At 41.2% G+C, this 21179-nt stretch overlaps 1 protein-coding gene across 1 annotated transcript in view; it reads left to right on the forward strand.

Annotated features, from left to right (window-relative positions):
* Window positions 1-21179, forward strand: part of LOC134354991 (dihydropyrimidine dehydrogenase [NADP(+)]-like) — a 921558-nt gene that overhangs the window by 690676 nt on the left and 209703 nt on the right. Inside the window, exon 15 of the mRNA XM_063064591.1 lies at window positions 12782-12850. Within this exon, the coding sequence (XP_062920661.1) occupies window positions 12782-12850 (69 nt within the window). The remainder of the gene's footprint in view (window positions 1-12781; window positions 12851-21179) is intronic.

Here is a 21179-nt window from a genome sequence, read left to right on the forward strand (position 1 = left end):
TCTGCCTCCATCTCTGGAGACAAACTGTCTATCAACATCTTTTATAAACCTGCCAATTCTCATGCTAGCTTGACTATACCTCCTCCCACACTTTCTCCTGTAAAAATGACATTCCCTTTCTTAGTTCCCACCACATCTGTTGACAGGATGAGGCCTTACTTTCTTGGACTTCAGAGATGTCCTCCTCCTTCAAAAAACGGGGTTTCACTTCCTCCACCATTGATCTGCCTTCATCCACATCTCCTCCACTTCCCAGATATGAAGGTGGTGCGCAAGTGGAACAGGTCAAAAGCTTTAAGTTCCTCTGGGTCAATATCACAAATGACCTGACTTGGTCCAACCAAGCAGAGTCCACTGCCAAGAAGGCCCACCAGTGCCTTTACTTCCTGAGAAAACTAAAGAAATTTGGCCAGTCCCCTAAAACCCTCACTAATTTTTATAGATGCACCGTAGAAAGCATTCTTCTAGGGTGCTTCACAACCTGGTATGGAAGTTGTCCTGTCGAAGACTGGAAGAAGCTGCAGAAGATCGTGAACACGGCGCAGCACATCACACAAACCAATCTTCAGTCCTTGGACTCACTTTACATTGCACGCTGTCGGAGCAGTGCTGCCAGGATAATCAAGGACACAATCCATCCAACAAACACACTTTTCGTCCCTCTTCCCTCCGGAAGAAGTCTCAGGAGCTTGAAGACTCGTCCAGCCAGATTTGGGAACAGCTTCTTTCCAACTGTGATAAGACTGCTGAACGGATCCTGACCCGGATCTGGGCCGTACCCTCCAAATATCTGGACCTGCATCTCGGTTTTTTTTGCATAACCTTACTTTACATTTTTCTATTTTCTATTTATGATTTATAATTTAAATTGTTAATATTTACTATCAATTTGTACTCCAGGGAGCGGGAAGCGCAGAATCAAATATCGCTATGATGATTGTATGTTCTAGTATTAATTGTTTGGTGACAATAAAGTATGAAGTATATATCTGCACTCTCCACATCTTCCCACTTCCATCACAGGGATAGAGTTCCTTTTGTCATCACCTGCCCCACCACATGAACCTTTGCATCCAACACATTCTTCTCTGCAATTTTCGCCATCTACAAAGGGATCCTACCACCAAATACATCTTTACCTATCTCCTCTTTCTGCTCTCCGCTTTCTGCAGGGATCACTTCTTCCATGACTCCTTTGTCCATTCATCCCTCCCCACTAATCTCCCTCCTGGCACTTAATCCTGCAAGCAACCAAAGTGCTACACCTACCCATTCACCTCCATTCAGGGCCCCAAACAGTCCTTCCAGGTGAGACAACACTTCACTTGTGAATCCGTTGGGATTGTATCTGGTGTTCCTGATGCAACCTCCTCGTTGTAAATTGGGGGACCACCTTGTCAAACTCCATTAACCAAAAGCATAATTTCCCTTCTCTTCTATGTGAGATATGGCCTGTTCCTCACAAAGCCATGCTGACTATCCCTAATCAGACTATGTTTCTCCAAATGCTCCTAACCCACCCATCTACTTCCTCTTAGATGATAAACCTTGATCATCTGTATCTGCATTCATACATTAATCTAATATTATGACTATTTGAACTTGCTCCTCTACCACTTTTGCTTCTTGTGAAATCAAGAACATTAATCCATCAAATACATAGAAAGATAGAAAATCTACAGCCCAATACAGGCCCTTCAGCCCACAATGCTGTGCTCAACATGTACTTACTTTGCAGTTAAGATGTTTTTTCTGCCGAAATTTCTATATATATTTCAGGCATTACTGATTTTTGTTCCAAAATCTTTTTTTGTTAAAGTTGACTCTATTATTGGGCAATTAATATTCGACATATGAAATTTTGGTTACTTGACCAGAATATACTATCCATTACTAAATGGGTAGCATTGAATTACAATCTGTTCAGGGTTATACTTTTGGCTCTATTTTAGGTTCCTCTCTTCCTTTTGATTTGAAACGCCTCAAACATGTATCTAACCCGATAGTTAAATATACCTTACGTATTTGGTTTCAATTCAGGAAATTTTTTGATCTTAACCAATTTGGGCTAGTGATTCCTATTTTAGGTAACATTTTTTCCTCCCTCTTTTACGGATCATGCTTTTCAAATTTGGAAGACTAAGGGTATTTCACGGTTTTTGGATTTATTTTTAGATGGTTCCTTTATGTCTTTTGAACAATTATCTAATAAATATAATTTATCAAGAATACATTTTCTTAGATATCTACAAGTTAGAAATTTCCCAAGTACTATACTTTCTTCTTTTCCAATGCTTCCTCCTACATACATTTTAGATACTACAATTAACCTTAATCCATGTCAGAAAGGTGCATCGGCTATGATTTATAATATTATTATGAAACTTAGGAAAGCTCCATTTGATAAGATTAGGGTAGATTGGGAACAGGAATTGGGGTCTATCATTTCCGTGGATGACTGGGGGCAGATTTTACAATTAGTCAATACTTCCTCTATCTGTGCTAAACATTCCCTAATTCAATTTAAAGTTGTTCATAGAGCACATATGTCCAAAGATAAATTAGCTTGCTTTTATTCTCATATTAATCCTTTTTGTGATAGATGTACGGGGCAGATAGCCTCTTTAACTCATATGTTTTAGTCTTGTCCTACTCTGGAAACTTTTTGGAGAGACATTTTTAATATTATCTCAAAGGTATTGAATATAGATATCTCTCCTCACCCTATTACTGCTATCTTTGGACTACCTAAAATTTCCAGTAATCTTTCTCCTTCAGCCCGTAGAATGATTGCATTTCTTACTTTAATGGCGAAAAGATGTATCTTACAACATTGGAAAGAGCTTAATGCTCCATCTACCTTTTTTTGTTTTTTTCAGACGATATTATGCTTGAATTTGGAGAAAATTAGAAGCAATCTTTATGATTCCTCACTTAAATTTGAACAGACCTGGAGATCTTTTATTCAATATTTTCATTTAATGTAATTTTTTTTCTTCTTCTCTTTTTTGCTCCATATTTATATACCCTTCTTGTTTTTTTTTTACTGTTTTTAATGAGGTCGGGTTTGAGGACGTGATTTTAAGGTCTTTAACTCTATTTGGTTCCAAGTTAGCCCATTGCTTTGCTTTGCTTTTAGTTAGTTGCACGGTGGGTTTTTTTGGGTTTTTTTTTTCCTTTTCTCTATTGATAGATATATATATATAAAATTAGTATACTATTATGTTACCTTAGTATGTTATGTTTAAATTACATTGTTTATATCACTTTTTTTTCTGTATTAATATCTCCTGTAATTTTATTATATTCTAACAGTGTATTAGTGCCTATATGGCTTACCTTTTTGTATACTTATTCAATAAAAAGATTTAAAAAGAAAAGAACATGTACTTACTTTAGAAATTACCTAGTGCCACCCATAGCCCTCTATTTTTCTAAGCTCCATGTACCTATCCAGGAATCTCTTAAAAGACCCTATCGTATCTGCCTCCACCACTGCCGCCAGCAGCCCATTCCATACACTGACCACTCTCTGCATAAAAAAAAACTTACCCCTACCATCTCCTCTGTACCTACTTCCAAAGACCTTAAAACTGTGCCCTCTTGTGTTAGCCATTTCAGCCCTGGGAAAAAGCCTCTGATTATCCACACGATCAATCCCCCTCATCATCTTATACACCTCTATCAAGTCACCCTCATCCTCCGTCGCTCCAAGGAGAAAAGGCCAAGTTCACTCAACCTATTCTCATAAGGCATGCTCCCCAATCCTAGTAATATCTTTGTAAATCTCCTCTGCACCCTTTCTATGGTTTCCACGTCCTTCCTGTAGTGAGGCGACCAGAATTGAGCACAGTACTCCAAGTGGGGTCTGACCAGGGTCCTATATAGCTGTAACATTACCTCTAGATCCTTAAACTCAATCCCACAGTTGATGAAAGCCAATGCACCTTATGACTTCTTAACCACAGAGTCAACCTGCGTAGCAGCTTTGTGTGTCCGATGGACTTGGACCCCCAAGATCCCTTTGAACCTCCACACTGCCAAGAGTCTTACCATTAATACTATATTCTGCCATCATGTTTGACCCACCAAAATGAAACATCTCACACTTTTTCTCGGTTGAACTCCATCTGCCACTTCTGAGCCCAGTTTTGCATTCTATCAATATCCCGCTGTAACATCTGACAGCCCTCCACATTATCCACAACACCCCCAAACTTTGTATCATCAGCAAATTTACTAACCCATCCCTCTACTTCCTCATCCAGATCATTTATAAAAATCATGAAGAATAGGGGTCCCAGAACAGATCCCTGTGGCACACCGCTGGTGATTGACCTCCATGCAGAATATGACCCGTCTACAACCACTCTTTGCCTTCTGTGGGCAAGCCAGTTCTGGATCCACAAAGCAATGTCCCCTTGGATCCTATGTCTCCTTACTTTCTCAATAAGCCTTGCATGGGGTACCTTATCAAATGCCTTGCTGAAATCTATATACACTGCATCTACTGCTCTTCCTTCATCAATGTGTTTAGTCATATCCTCAAAAAATTCAATCAGGTTTGTAAAGCATGACCTGCCTTTGACATGCTTACTATTCCTAATCATATTATGCCTCTCCAAATGTTCATAAATCCTGCCTCTCAGGATCTTTTCCATAAACTTACCAACCACTGAAGTAAGACTCACTGGTCTATAATTTCCTGGGCTATCTCTACTTCCTTTCTTGAATAAGGGAACAACATCCGCAACCCTCCAATCCTCCAGAATCTCTCCCATTCCCATTGATGATGCAATGATCAATATATAGTTCCCATTCATGATCGCTGCTTGCAATTTAGGAAAAGTCTAACTAGATTTTGGGAAATTGCTGAGAATAGACTTGTTAAATTTACCATGTCAACTTCAAATACAGTAATCATTTTAGAATACAAGACATTTTGGCTCTGGTATGGTGACTTATAGTTCAATATGAAGTGAATATAGTGTGTAATTTAGTGCAGTACCCAAACTCCCCATAAAAGTGTGAACTTATTGGCACATTGATTTGAAGAGAATGAATGTAATTAATTTTTGGTCACTGGGATCTGTCACCATAAAAAAAACAATTGAAGTCAGAAACACAAACAACAATTGAAGTCAAAAGGGTAGTTTAGCATATTTTTCACAATAGGATAGGAATTCTTTGTGACTTCTGGTTCCATGGAAGTATCACAACCATTACACCTCTGAATTGAACAGCTTGGTGCTATTGACCAAAGACTAATTTCCACATTAATCATTGTGCTGTGCTATTGTAATATATGGGAAATATATCCTAAGGGTACATTTACCATAACAATGCTTTGCAGAGTCCCTGAGTTTTTCTGGAATGAAGAACTGAAGGCAAAATAATGGCTTTAAACTGATGGTGGTGGCATCTGTTAGTCTCGCGAGACCATGGATCTGCGCCTGGAAAGTCTTGCTTCAGTCTGTGTTAGAGTGGCGTCTGTTGTGGCTGTAGAGGCCCACACGGGAGTGACAGTCTCGGCTGCAGCGACTGCACTTGAAGGCGCTGCCCTCCAGTGTTGTCTTGGTGCTGTTTTTCCGACAAGTGTGCTTTTCTTCAGCAGCAAGCCTCAGCTTCTCTTCTCTTTTTAGACCACTGCGTAGTTCTAGCCTCCAGTGAGAGCCATCGCTTGTGATGTCTTCCCACCTCTCGACGTTCATTTTCAGTGACTTCATGTCTCTCTTGCAAACGTCTTTGAAACGAAGATGGGGCCACCCTTGTGCTCTCTTGCCGGAGGCCAGTTCCCTGTATAGCAGGTCTTACGGCATCCTCCTGTCTGACATGCAGTGTACGTGGCCCAGACAGCAGAGACGGCGTCGTTGGAGCAGGGTGAAGAGTCTGGGTATCTGGGCGTGGGCCAGGACCGCATTGTTGGTAACTCGGTCAGTCCACATGATGTCCAGGATGCGCCTGAGACTGCGAAGGTGGAAGGCGTTGAGACGACTCTCTTGTCTGTAGTAGAGGCTCCAGGTCTCGCTGCCGTAAAGCAGTGTGCTGAGGACGCAGGCCCTGTAGACTGCAACTTTGGTGTGTGTTGTCAGCTTTCTGTTCTCCCAGACTCTGTTTGTCAGCTTGGCAAATGTTGAGGCTGCTCGTCCGATCCGTCTGTTGATCTCAGGGTCTAGGGCAAGACTGTCCATGATGGTGGAGCCAAGGTATGTAAACTCGTGGACTACCTCCAGCTCGTAGTCGTAGATGGTGATGGCAGGGGGGTGCTCATCGCCTTGGCCCAACATGTTGGTCTTCTTCAGGCTGATGGTCAAGCTGAAGTCCTGGAAGGCTCTTGAGAAGCTGTCCATGAGGCGTTGTAGTTGCTCTTCAGAGTGTGTTGCCAGTGCCGCGTCATCCTGCAAACAACGTGTCCCTGATGAGTACTTCGCGAACCTTGGTTTTTGCCCTCAGCCGGAACAGGCTGAACAGCCTCCTGTCCGATCTGGTGTGGAGGTAGACGCAATTAGTTGATGTTCCAAAGGCGTGTTTCAGCATGACTGCGAAGAAGATGCCAAACAAGGTGGGGGCAAGCACACAGCCCTGCTTCACACCGCTGCGGACATTGAAGGCCTCCGAAGAAGAGCTGTCGAACTGAACGACGCCCTTCATATCTGTGAGGAATGACTGAACTATCCTGAGGAGCCTTGGGGGACAACCAATCCTGGCAAGGATTTTGAACAGGTCGTCTCTGCTCACAAGGTCGAAGCCCTTCGTAAGGTCAATGAAAGCGACGTAGAGTGGTTGTCTTTGCTCTCTGCATTTCTCTTGTAGCTGTCGAAGGGAGATGATCATGTCGATCGTGGAGCGTTCTGACCTGAAACCGCACTGAGACTCGGGATATACCCTTTCAGCTATTTTCTGCAACCTGTTCAGGACCATGCGGGCGAAGACCTTCCCAACGATGCTCGGCAAGGAGATTCCCCTGTAGTTGTTACAGTTGCATCTGTCCCCTTTGTTCTTATACAGGGTGACAGTGTTGCAGTCTCTCATGTCTTGCGGCACTGCTCCCTCTATCCAGCACTGGCACGGTAGTTTGTGCAGGTGGTTTAGCAGGACGCCGTTTGCGCATTTGATGGCCTCTGGTGGAATGCCGTCCAATCCTGGTGCCTTCCCAGAGGGCAGGCTGTCGATGGCTTTACTCAGCTCTTCGGTAGTCGGCAATGCATCAAGTTCCTCCATGACAGGCAGGCATTCCACAGCATCTAGCGCACTGTCCGAGATGCTGTTTTCTCTGGAGAAGAGTTCAGAGTAGTGTTCCACCCATCTCTCCATCTGCTTGCCTTTGTCATTGATGGTCTCACCTGTTATGGTTTTCAATGGTGCTGTCTTGCTCTGGGTTGGCCCGATGGCTTTCTTGATCCCCTCATACACTCCACGGATGTTGCCTGTGTCAAATGATGACTGAATGCTTTCGCATAGTTGTAGCCAGTAGTCATTAAACAACTTTAAACTAAGTTATAATAATGGCTTAATGATCTAACCTCTGTATCACTGATATGTTCCTTCAAGCTCTGCTTCGGGCTGGAGTACCTATGTTCCAGCTTGGCACAGTGCCAAGAGAATGCTGCCTTCTCAGTTATATTGAGTTGAGGAAGGGATATTGAACCAAGATTGCTGCTGCCCTCACCGATGGACATCAAGGAAACATCCATCCACATTTGATAGATTGGGAGTTGAGATGTTATGTTGAAGTCGTATAGGACATTGGTGAGGGAAAATTTGCAATATTGTGTGCAGTTCTGATACCTACCTACAGAAATGATATCCAAAAAACTGAAAGAGTACAGTGAAATTTTACAAGGATTTTGTCAGGATTTGAGGACACGAGTTATCGGGAAAGGTTGAGGAGATTAGGACTTCATTCCCTGGAACATATGAGAGTATACGTAGACAGGGTAAATGCAAATAGGCTTTTTCCATTGACGTTGGGTAAGACTAAAACTAGAGGTTGTAGGTTAAGGGTGAAAGGTGAAATATTTAACAGGAAGCAGGAAAATTCTTCACTCACTGGGTGGAGTGTGGAATGAGCTGCCAATGGAAGTGGTAGATACAGAATCGATTATAACGTTTAAGAGAAGTTTGGTGAGTATGTGGATGGGAGGGGTATGGAGGACAATGGTCCAGGTGCGTGTCAATTGGACTAGAGAGTGGTAGTCTGGCATGGACTGGATGGGCTGAAGGGCCTGTTTCTGTGCTGTACTGCTCTAATGACTCTACTTTCAACCAGCATCTCTTAAAAAATGCTCTGCTGGCTATGGGAGCACTTTGTGCACAAATTATTCACTGCATTACTTGCATTCCGATTGTGACCACCTTTAAGAAATGCTTCATTGGACTTGGGAATGCCTGGAGGAGATGTAAGTTTGATCTTTAGCACATTAAACATGCAGTTAACAAATACGTAAAGATCTACAAAAGCATCAACAAGATAGTTTTGCACTTGAGCTTGCTTTTTCATTGTATTCTAAATTCTAAGTAAGAGATAGAATCAGAAATCTTTACAAATGAATTCTGCTGAGGTAAGTAATAGGGATAGTGATTTAATGTTTTATATTTAGCCACACTGTAGACTGTAATGTTTGTTTATGTTTGTTAAGGATAGAATATATATACCAAGATAGGTGCTTAACCAAATTGGATTTCAAAAGAGGGGGCATTTAGTTTCGCTCTGTTTAACTTGTACCTTCCACACTGCAGCCTGATGGAAGGAAATGCTGAGGAAAGATATAGGGCCAATGCACCACTGGGAATAAGAAAATAGCTTGGGGCAGTCTAATTGTTGTGGTCACTACAATATTCTAACTCTGCCACGGAGGGTCCCCAGTCCAGCTGCGAAAGGATGAGGGTTGGGTATACTGGCAACCCCATCCCGTAAAAATCCAATGCTACAGAAGCTCCATAAACCTCATTCCTGGGAGAGGAAGTATCCTTGAAAATTGGCTACATGTTGGGACAATTTGGGGCCCAGGTCAGATTATTCTGGTAAATAGCTGTCAATGGCCTATGCCCTATTAGGGGTGATGGGCTTAAGAAGAAAAAGTGTTGCATGAAGGCAGTCCATTATCTACACTAGGCGTCTGCTGATTTGGCTCATTTACAGTCAATCAAAAGAACACAGCAGCACACACAAGATGATATCCTTTATCGATAACTATTAGGAACGAATACACAGTTTTATAGTACTGTAGTTGGTCTAATGTGTTCTGTATTTTATTTAAATACATAACTTGTTCCTCAGTTAAATGGTAGTTTGTCTTTTTTTATACATTTTGTCCCAGTGTGTCCCAATTAGTCGGTATCCACTGCACTTTGTGTATTAAAGATCAATAATAAGAATGTCCATTTCTAACCGCTGCCAAACATAACCAATCCCAGAGCACTGCAGTTATACTTTATACTTTATTGTCGCCAAACAATTGATACTAGAACGTACAATCATCACGGCGATATTTGATTCTGCTCTATCATCAGTAGCATTCACATTGTGTGTATAGTTTTGAACACCGCACCTTTTTCGTGATATATTAGTACTAAGAGGAGTAAAACTGAACTAGAATGAGATCTGGTCGTCTAAAATTTAAATTACCAGATGACGTTACAGACACCATAGTCTCGTCCCCTATAATTTAGAAGTTAATGTTTCATGATAATTAAGGGAAGGTTAAGGGAAGTTAAAGGGCAGATATGAAGAAATTACAACCATTGGTTACTAATGTAGGATTTGGTGGCATCATCTAAAATTTAAGATGTTCAGGACTGAAATAAGGAAACTAGCAAAAGATAGCAATTTGTTTCTCTATGTGACAATTCTTAACTTTAAATCTGAGATTGGTAGTTTTTGTCCCCGAAAGGAATTGGAGATATGGGATAAAAGTTAGGCATATGGAATTAGACTGCAGTGTAGATAGGATCATTTTGAGTTATGAAACTTACTCTGGGGACTGAGTGTCCATTCCTAATATTTCTAGGTTACCAACTATACAGGAAGAACTGCAAGTTTATTTGTTGAGCTTATCTTTAGATGGACTGACACAGGAGATACTGTTTAATCTGCGGATAATACATTACTGGCCCAGCACAACCTTACAATGATAATTAAGTTCCTGTGTGTCAAATAGAGCCCCGCTTGCACTTGCACATATCCTTTGAGTTAGGCTGCTATGCTCACCCAGACATAGCCCTCTGGGTAGGAGGGAGCAGCCATTTTACCATCAGGATAAGGGTGTGGTCATCTTCCGATTCAGAACTATCACCCAATTTCCTTAGATGGTTTGGCAGAAGACAGTTGTTTTGTGGAGTAATTCTCAGAACATCGGGGAATAGTAAATCACATGTGTAGCTGAAAATTGCATTTAAGAGCAGAAAAAAACAACTTATGCGCACTCCTAGTTCACCCTAATAAACTGCTTAAGCCCAAAAAGCTCCTTGAACTTTCCTCCCTGATTTGTTCATGCCTTGGGTCGCCAGTGGAAAGATCTCCATGGGTCTATCCCTAGATTTGTCTGGGGAGAACCAGACACCATCTACAAATAAAACAGTTCTAGTTCTCAGGCCATGGTCTTTCTACATGTCACCTTTTAATGCTAGGTGACCAACTCTGTGGATATTCATCCAACAGAACTACTCTAGAAGATCTATGGCTGGTGTACCCATAGCAACTACTTTGCATACCCTCTTCTTTACTGTTCCATTAAAAAAATATGAAATAAAACCTCAGGCAAGTGTCATTATCAGATAAAGTACTGAAGTAAATTAGCATTTCTATAAATTGTAATTGTATGATAATGAAGAGAACTTTTCTTTTCACACAATAGTAAATAATAGATCAGCCGGGATTGCACACTTAATAATTTAACTGTGTATACCAGAAGTTTTAGAGATAGCATTTATCTTAGTGTCAAAAATATATATACTGCTTTTAATTAGTTATGCGTTACTTTCTACATGAAGAGATCCTGTAAAGTAATTATGGTCCTTTAACCGTAAGTGGCAATAATATCAATTTCATAAACCTGTTTAACTGTCAGCCGTATATTATTGAAGTGAATATCTTACTTCTTAAAACAGTATTTAATTTGTGTGCTTTTGAATACAATACCAACCCAAACAAGATACAAAAATGAAGTCACATAAGGCAACACAAAGGGAAGGTAAACAAAAGTTTAGTCAAAGAAGTAAATATTTAAAGGAAGATAATTAATGTGGTTCTCCCTTCTACCAACTCTTTTTCATTCCTGACTTATTAGCTAGTTTCAGATGAAGGTTGATATACATGAAATATTAATTCTATTTCTCTCTCCACGCTTGATGCTTGATCTGATGAGTATTTCTTATTTTTTATTTCACATATTCAATATTCAAGATTTTGTTTTGTAACTTGCATGAATAAGGGCAGATGAGGTTCATCAGCTGTGGTTGGCAGCTCACCTAGGAGAATGAAAACTCTGATCTCAAACCCTGGCTGCCTTACGCTATACCACTCATGGAGAAGGCTTCAGGAGTAACTTTGTAGGAAAAGTCTGGAGCAGTCCCTAAGATAGTTGACCTATGTTTAGTTCAACACTGACTGGCAACTCCTGCGATGCTGCTGCTGCCAAACTGTATCGGTCTCTAAGTTTCTTTGGGTTCATCAGATACATGGAGAGGGGGAGCATACTACATGGGCAACAGGTTGCTCTCCATATTGTACTGCCCGGGCTTAGATTTCTAGACAGCTAAAGTGCAACATCCATAGTTGGCCCTGACCAACTGATGCCTCACAAATAAGGACACTGGAGAAGAATTTCCAGTGCTCAGGATCTTCGCAGCAAAAGATACAGCGATTCATAGTGGAGAAATCAAATTCAGTGATGCCAGGTTTGGAGACACATGAACATTTTGGAAGGTTAAAGGAATGGAAGATATTGAAAGGATTTCAAAATAATAAGAAGGAACTTAAATCTGAGGTGCTGCTTCACTGGAAGACTATGTAGGTAACAACCATATCGTAGTGCTGGGTAAATGAGGTTCGATACACTTTGGGGCATAGGCAGCAGCTTTGGTGACCGTAGGTTTTTGTAGTGTAGACTGATCGGATTTCGAAGTAAGGAAGGGCATGGATGACACTTTCACCTGCAGGTGAGTTAATGAGGGGGAAGTAGCCAAACCTGCAGGAGGAGGAAATAGTCTTATTGATGGCACAAAAATGAGGTCCAGAATTCAACTCATGGACAAAGGTGGCATGAGCTTTACGATTCATTTTCTAAGAGCTGCAAGGAAAAGAGGTGATAACAGCGATGGGCACCAAAGATGATCATTTCCCTTTTCCCAGTTTTAGAAAAGCATGATCTTATAAGTGAAGAATTAGCCTGTTAGCCGCAGCAAGAAGAAATACGACAAGATCTGTAGCTTTGATTTGTAAAAGATCTTGTATTATAGAAACATTTTGCATTAGTGGCAAGAGATATGTTTGTACATAATATAATTTTGTTCATACATGTGCCCTGGGCAATAATAGATCAAATTTCAGACTGTATGTTAGCACAATGCATAATTTTGTTTTTAATGTGACCACAGTAATGTTATTTGTGAGATATTATTTTGCATTAAAACATATTTAATATTGTTTCATACTGAAATATTCATCTATTCATTAAAAGCATCCTGTAAAGATCTAATAGATATGTAATAATTCTGTTATAAAGTAAGCTTTTTCTTGGATATTATTCTTAAAACTGCTGTGTCATTTATCTCTTAACAGATCATCATTGCCAGCCTTATGTGCACTTACAACAAGGATGACTGGACAGAGCTTGCAAAAATGGCAGAGGTAGATTGTTTGTCTTTGTGACACTTGAACTGATTTTAAATGTTAAGTTTTGCCTTGTGTTTTGTTAAGGCGCATTATATTAAGTGTAGGTAGAACGTCAACAGATTCAAGGTTTAGCTGTAAGATGCATTTTCATTTTAAGATAATGCTTCATCGAGTAAAGGGAGTTTTGATTTAAACCGTTGCTGACGGATAGGATGGGACAGGCAATTAATTCAGTTTCAGGACGTGGATAGTATTGGCAAGAATGGCATTACTCACCACAGTTGACTTTAAGTGTGGCAGGTCTTTTTCTTGAAAAGTACAGAACCTGTATAGCATTTTTTACAATAATTTGGAAAAAGTGAGCTGGTTGTTAAAACAATTTTAGAGGACACTTAATCGAGTCAGCCACACTGGTGTGTGACTACATTTACAAATACTGTATTGGTATTAGGTAAAGAAATTTGGCTTCATTTCCTTAACAATATTTTAAATTGCAACAAATTTCATTTCCACTTTTACAGTGAAATGAATTTAAATTATCCAACTTTGTATTGATAATGGATTAGCAATTCAACTGTTTTTAAAATTTTGTTCTTGGGTGTCTCTGAGATGAATAAAATTGAAGAGTTGAGGAAGACGTCATACATAGACCAGACAAGGTATTGATGGCAGATTTATAAATATTCTCCTGCATAGAACCAGTACAGCCTCAACCAGCTGAATGACTTCATTCTGCCCTGGAGTCATTTCCTGATTTCCTTCCCTAAAGGACATTAATAGACCATTGAGGTTTTATGACAAGTTGATAAAACGTGGTCACTGGTATTGAAACCAGCCTTTAAGGCCAGATTGATTTAATTAACTGAATTCAAATTCCCATCAAGGGATTTGAACTCATGCCTTTGGATAACTAGAAGATAGAGAGGTTAGTTATATGATGTCATGATAACATTTCACTGAATATCTGCAAAACAAAAGAAGTTATCATTGACTTCGGGAAGGAGGCAGTTTGCATGCTCCTGTCTACGTTAATGGTGCTGAGATTTGGAGGGTTCAACTTCCTAAGAGTTAACATCACCAACAGCCTAACTTAGTCCAACCACATAGGTCCCATAGACATGAAAACCACCAACAGCCTAACTTAATCCAACCACATAGGTCCCATAGACATGAAAACCACCAACAGCCTAACTTAGTCCAACCACATAGGTCCCATAGACATGAAAACCACCAACAGCCTAACTTAATCCAACCACATAGGTCCCATAGACATGAAAGCTCACCAATGCTTCGACTTCCTCAGGAGGCTGAAGAAATTTGGCATGTCCCTGTTGACCATTACCAATTTTTATAGACACACCATCCTATCTGGATACATCATGGTGTGGTAGGGCAGTTGCTCTGCCCACGAAACTGCAGATAGGCCAGCATAATCAAAGAGTCTACACATCCCTGACATTCTCTCTTCTCTCCTCTCCCATTAGGCAGAAGCCTGAAATTATATAACATTCAGCTCAAGGACAGCTTCTACCGTAATGTTATAAAACTATTTGTAATGTTATAAAACTATTTGTAACAAGCCTTCAGGCCTGTGTGGGAGCCGAAGAGCATTGGGCTCTGAGATTTTTAATGCACCTGAATTGGTTAATTGTTGTTTAGCGAGAGTCTTTAATTGTTTAGATTTGCTTGTGTTTTTCTCGCTCTTTGTAATATGGACACCTGAAGCTTTCTGTTTAGACTTGTTAAGTTTATTTAGTTAGGCTCAAGGATTCCCTGTTACTTGTAAAGCACTAATTGCAGGGTCCTAGTTTTGAGAATGTCACTCAGCCAAGCCACCACTGTTCTATTAGAATTCTTATGAAAAAACTCTGCTCACTTTCATTGGAGTTTCTCCATTAGAGCTTGTCTATCCTCTGCACCTGAGATCTGGCATCGTAATAGAAAGAGTCCACTAATAATAGACCTCTGGAAAGTTGAACAGCAACGTTTTGACATTAGGTTGGCTTTAGGTGAGAATGTCATTCTATTCTCAAGTCCACGTTCTGAGTTTACATTCAGAGAGTCCGTAGTCTACATTCTGAGTTTCTAAAGCCCACATTCTGAGTCAATGTTCTGACTGTCTCTAGGCTACATTCTGAGTTTTTCAAATCCATATTCTGAGTCCACGCTCTGAACTTTTCTTGTCTACGTACTAAGCTTCTCAATTCCACATTCCAAGCTTCTCTAGTCTACGTTCAAAGCTTTTGCCAAGTCTCAAGGCTTTCTCCTGTTCGAAGACTTCCAGTCCTTAAGGTTATCAAGGTTCTCAAGGTTGTCCAGATTTCCCATAGCCCTCCATGTTTCTCAGAACTGTTTAGGGTGTCTGAGGTTTGTTCATGGGTTACACTGGTTGCCGTTGCGACATTGGACTCTGTCTGTCCTCAACATCCAAGTTCCCACATCGTCAGCACCCACCACGACACTAGTATGATAAAATAGACTATTGGCTATTGTTGTGTTCTTGCACTTTTTTGATTACCTGGACTGCACTTTCTCTGTAGCTGTTACACTTTATTCTACATTTTGTTCTTGTTTTAGCTTGTACTACCTCAATATACTGTGTAATGATTTTATCTGTATGCCAGACAAGCACTTCACTGTACATCAGTCCCTGTGACAATAATAAACCAATTCCAATAACCCAGTTCCAATTCCTATCTGTTCAGTTATGCTGGATTACTGGTGCAGTGAAATCATTTATGTGAATATTCAGACAATTTTATACCAACATCAAAGGGGACCCTATATGATCCAACCAGATCTGGCTGGGCATGCGTAATAAACTTGTAAACCTGTATTGTTTGGAATTAGGGCAGTGATTATGGGGAAATTTACTAGGAGGAATGATACCACCCCATCTCCCCAAATCTCTGCTGCTTCAGGATGAGAGTAGGAGTTTTAATTAATACAAATATAGAGAAAGGCACATTGCTATGCAGGTATGAGGCAGCTAAAAAAGAAGAGTGAGAGGTTTACGGGGTAGAAGCTTCTTCTATGGGACATTGCAGAAGGAAATAGGGTGCATATGGGTGTGGCAAAGAATATAAGAGAGATTGTTTTTTCTCTGACTGAGATGAGATTAGTGAGATCATATGTCTGGATTGAGGAGAACGTTTTTGGAATGTAGAACGTAGAACAGAGAATAGTGCAGCACAGTAAAGGTCCTTTGGCCCATGATGTGTCAACCTCTTAAGCTACTCCAAGAGCAATTTAACCCTTCCCTCCTACATGTCTCATGACCCTCCATTTTTCTTTCATCCATGTGCCTATCCAAGAGTCTCTTAAATTACACAAACACGAGGAAATCTGCAGATGCTGGAAATTCAAGCAACACACATCAGTTTCTGGTGAACGCAGCAGACCAGGCAGCATCTCTAGGAAGAGGTACAGTCGACGTTTCGGGCCGAGACCCTTTGTCAGGACTAACTGAAAGAAGAGCTAGTAAGAGATTCGAAAGTGGGAGGGGGAGGGGGAGATCCGAAATGATAGGGGAAGACAGGAGGGGGAGGGATGGAGCCAAGAGCTGGACAGGTGATTGGCAAAAGGGATATGAGAGGATCATGTAGGCCTCCTGTCCCATGATCCTCTCATATCCCTTTTGCCAATCAACTGTCCAGCTCTTGGCTCCATCCCTCCCCCTCCTGTCTTCTATCATTTCGGATCTCCCCCTCCCCCTCCCACTTTCAAATCTCTTACTAGCTCTTATTTCAGTTAGTCCTGACGAAGGGTCTCGGCCCGAAACGTCGACCGTACCTCTTCCTAGAGATGCTGCCTGGCCTGATGCGTTCACCAGCAACTTTGATGTGTGTTGCTTGAGTCTCTTAAATTAACTGCATCTGTATCAGCCTCCACCACCATAACCAGCAGTGTGTTCCAGGCACATAGCATTCTCTGAGTAAAAATCCCTACCTCTGACATCTCCCTGAAATTTCCTTCACTCCCCTTAAAAGGGGGTTAGGTTTATAAATTTAGCATTTGGTGCAACATTTACATGCTTCATCAGATAAAAGTTTAAGCTTATTTGTTGAGGAATTGTTTCAAGGTTCACTGTGCTTTTGGTGCACCAGCGCAGTGAGTTAGATGAACAATCCAAATGGCATCCAATGATGTCCAACACATACTATATTCGAATATAAATACCCCCCCGCAGTGCAGACAACTCTTGCAGAAACTCCCTACTGATGAACCTGAGGCTTGTTCTGGGTATATTTGAAAGAAACCTGCAAACCATTAGCCTTTAGCCAACAAGCACAGACCTCGCTGTGAGTATCCCTTGGACTATGAACATCATAACTGGACCTGACTATGACCCTAAACTTGAACCTCACACACCTGTTGTAGAGCTCTGTTCTCCAGGTTCTGATCAGATTCAAGGGGGGGATCACAAATTCACCTCCTCTGATTGACAACTCTTAAATCAAACGTATGAGGATGTAAATGGAAGTTATTTGGTCCATGTGTCCATGCCAACTTCCAGAGAATAATCCCATTCCCCCCTCCTATTTCCCCATTTTTCTCCAACATATTCTCTCAGTTGTCCATATTAACTTCCCCTTGATTCTCTTTGCCATTAATTTCCACCTAGTGACAGTTTACAGACTCCAGTTCACCAGCAGCGTGTTTGGAATGCGGAAAGAATCAGGAGCACCTGAGGAAGCCTGAACAATCAGAGAAAGAAAATGCATAGAAAAAGCGCAGGGAACACTGATGGCTGGGATCGAAGCTGGGATTGTGGACCTGAGGGGTAGCAGCCCAACCTCCGTGCCATCTTGCCATCTCCATTTCACCACTTCCCTGTACAGGATTGCCGAATTGGACACAAAGTCTTGGGCCTTAAGTTAAAAGAATTTCACAACAGCCAGCCCTTGTTCCATCCCACCATACATAACCAGTCTAATATGCCTTTCCTGGCACAGGAAAAAAAATATTGCTTAGTTTTAAACTGGAGGGAGAGATTAAGGGAAGTCAGCCAAAAAGATTTCATTTATAGTGGAAATGGAATAAAACTAAAATGAATTTCATTGTCCTCCTGTGATGTGCATTTGATCACATTAGCGTGACATAGTTAGTGATTGATTTCCTATATTTTGTTTCTTGTTACCACATTACTCAAGGTGGTAAAAGTCTTTTAAAGAGCTTGCAACGAGTCTGAAATATGAGGGGTAATTTTAAATCCCAAAAGTAGTTGAGCATTAGGCAGTCATTAAGAAAGTTGTGTGCCTTCATTTTAAGGTTGTATTATTGGACAGAGAACTATTTCCTCCAGGTCTAACTAAATTTGGTGTAAATCCTATAGCTTCCGCCTCCATATCTCCACCCACTGTGTCTCTGTGTCTTTGCACTATCACCTCACAACTCCACACTTCTGCTCTGTGATCACCCTACCTCTGTCACCCTCTGCCCAAACATGGACCAGTCCTCAACTATATCTTCACAGCTTTACAATGTCCCCCTTTCTCCCCAGACTCTCCCAGCTCTACAGCTTGTCTTTGTCAAGAACTTGCCTCGTCTGATGAGTGGTCGAGCCAGTCAGTCTGCCTGACTTCCAGAATAGGCCATTAAAAGTAAATCTAAACCTTCACTGAGTTAGATTTGGAAAGATTTATATCCTCCCATTCGCTTTCAGTTCCTAACACCCCGCACCTGCTTTGAAGCATAACGCATGTAGGCTCGTCGCTATTCAGTATCCTACAAAATCAGCTTTATCTCTCTGTAGTTACAGCTCTTGACAACTGCATTTCCTTGTAACGCAGACTGTATATACTCACGGTGATGTTCCTGAAATTGCAAGTCATGTTTTGTGTGTGACGCTGCAGTCTTTACTACAAAATCCCAGGTTAAGAGAGCTTATTGAAGGGAAATTAAATTAAATGCTATTAGTAATTGGTTTTCTGATATTAAGCTCCAGATTCATTTTAAACCGATTTTGGCCTGATTGACCATGAAATCTGCCACTGAATTCTGGCTTAACTCGAGCTTCACTGTTTAAGTGCCAACAATGATGAATGGCTTTATCAAGGAGCTTCTTCCTTTACTGTCGTTTTCATTCACAGTGCTTATTATTATTTTTTCACTTCTGCAATGGATCGAGAAGAATCATAACTGACAGGAGCAAGTTTTTGAAGGAAAAAGATACGTTTAATGTTTTAGTTCAAGATTAGGAGTTCCAACATATTGGTGTAGGACTTAATTTGCAAGTGCTTGTTTTTCACATGCAATATCAATCTATCATAATTATGCCCCTTGCAACGTTGGTTAGTGCTCTACCATGAATATCAGGAAAATGCCCAAAGAGTGCTGTACATCAATCAGTGTTATAAGTCACATTTTCTATCATCATCTCCTCAATAATACTGATAGTCACCACACTATCCTGAGATTCATTTTCTTGCAGGCATTCACAGTAGAACAAAGAAATACAGTAGAATCAGTGAAAATCTACACACAGACACTGACAAGCAACCAATGTGCAAAAGACAAACTGTGCAAATACAATAAATAAATAAATATTACTGAGAACATGAGTTGCTTCAGTCACCGAAAGTGAGTCCGTAGGTTGTGCTCAGTAATCAATTCAGTGGTGAGGTGAGTGAAGTTATCCATGCTGGTTTAGGAGCCTGATGGTTGAAGGGGAATAACTGTTCCTGAACCTGGTGGTGTGAGATCTAAGCCTCCTGTACCTCCTACCCAATGGTAGGAGTGAGAAGAGAGCATGGCCTGGAAGGTGGGGGTCCTTGATGATGGATGCTGCTTTCTTGTGGAAGCGTTCCTTGTAGATGTGCTCAATGGTGGAGAGGGCTTTTCCTGTGATGGGTAGGGCTGTGTCCACCACAGTGCCGTCCATCACAGGATATAACACATTATCCATGAAATGGATAACAGTGCTACTGTTGTGAGGAGTTCTCACTTCTAGGACTGTGGTTAATTGATTTTGATCAATTGTATCCACTACAAACAAATTCCTATAAAACTAATAGGCCGCAAAAGAAGTATTGCATCCTGACCTAGTCACCAGGCTATAGAATTGTTGCAGAAGTGATTCAGTTATTCTTAGACAGAGAGACTGAGATTTTTCTCTGTGGAGGAACAAGTTTAAGAGAAATAAACATCGCAATGTCTGGAAACAATCTGAATCAGAATCAAGTTCATCATCACCGGCATAGAAACATAGAAAACCTACAGCACAATACAGACCCTTTGGCCTGCAATGCTGTGCCGAACATGTACATACGTTAGAAATTACCTAGGGTTACCCATACCCTCTATTTTTCTCAGCTCCATGTACCTATCCAGGAGTCTCTTAAAAGATCCTATTGTATCTGCCTCCAACACCATCGCTGGCAGCCCATTCCATGCACTCACCATTCTCTGCGTAAAAAACTTACCCCTGACATCTACTCTGTACCTACTTCCAAGCACCTTAAAACTATGCCCTCTCGTGCTAGCTATTTCAGCCCTGGGAAAAAGCCTCTGACTATCCACATGATCAATGCCTCTCATCATCTTGTACACCTCTATCAGGTCATCTCTCATCCTCCGTCGCTCCGAGGAGAAAAGGCCGAGTTCACTCAACCTATTCTCATAAGGCGTGCTCCCCAATCCTGGCAACATCCTTGTAAATCTCGTCTGCACCCTTTCTATGGTTTCCATGTCCTTCCTGTAGTGAGGCGAGCAGAATTGAGCACAATACTCCAAGTGGGGTCTGACCAGGGCACTATATAACTGCAACATTACCTCTCGGCTCTTAAACTTAATCCCACGGTTGATGAAGGCCAATGCACCATATGCCTTTTTAACCACAGAGTCAACCTGCGCAGTAGCTTCGAGTGTCCTGTCGATTCGGACCACAAGATCCCTCTGATCCTCGACACTGCCAAGAGTCTTACCGTTAATACTATATTCTGTCATCATATTTGACCTACCAAATTGAACCATCTCACACTTACCTGGGTTGAACTCCATCTGCCACTTCTCAGCCTAGTTTTGCATTTTATCAATGCCCCGCTGTAACCTCTGACAGCCCTCCACACTACCCACAACACCCCCAACCTTTGTGTCATCAGTAAATTTACTAACCCATCCCTCCACTTCCTCATCCAGGTCATTTTTAAAAATCACAAAGAGGAAAGATCCCAGAACAGATCCCTGAGGCACACCACTGGTCACTGACCTTCTTATTCCATCTGTTCAGGACCCTGGTGAGACCTGATCTCCCTAGAAGAAGACAATTAGTTGCAGAGAGCTCTACATCTGATGAGTAGGAATTATTCAAAAGTGAAATAATCAGGGTTCTGGACTAACATGT

The sequence above is a fragment of the Mobula hypostoma genome, chromosome 12 (genome assembly GCF_963921235.1).
Source record: "Mobula hypostoma chromosome 12, sMobHyp1.1, whole genome shotgun sequence".
NCBI lineage: Eukaryota > Metazoa > Chordata > Chondrichthyes > Myliobatiformes > Myliobatidae > Mobula > Mobula hypostoma.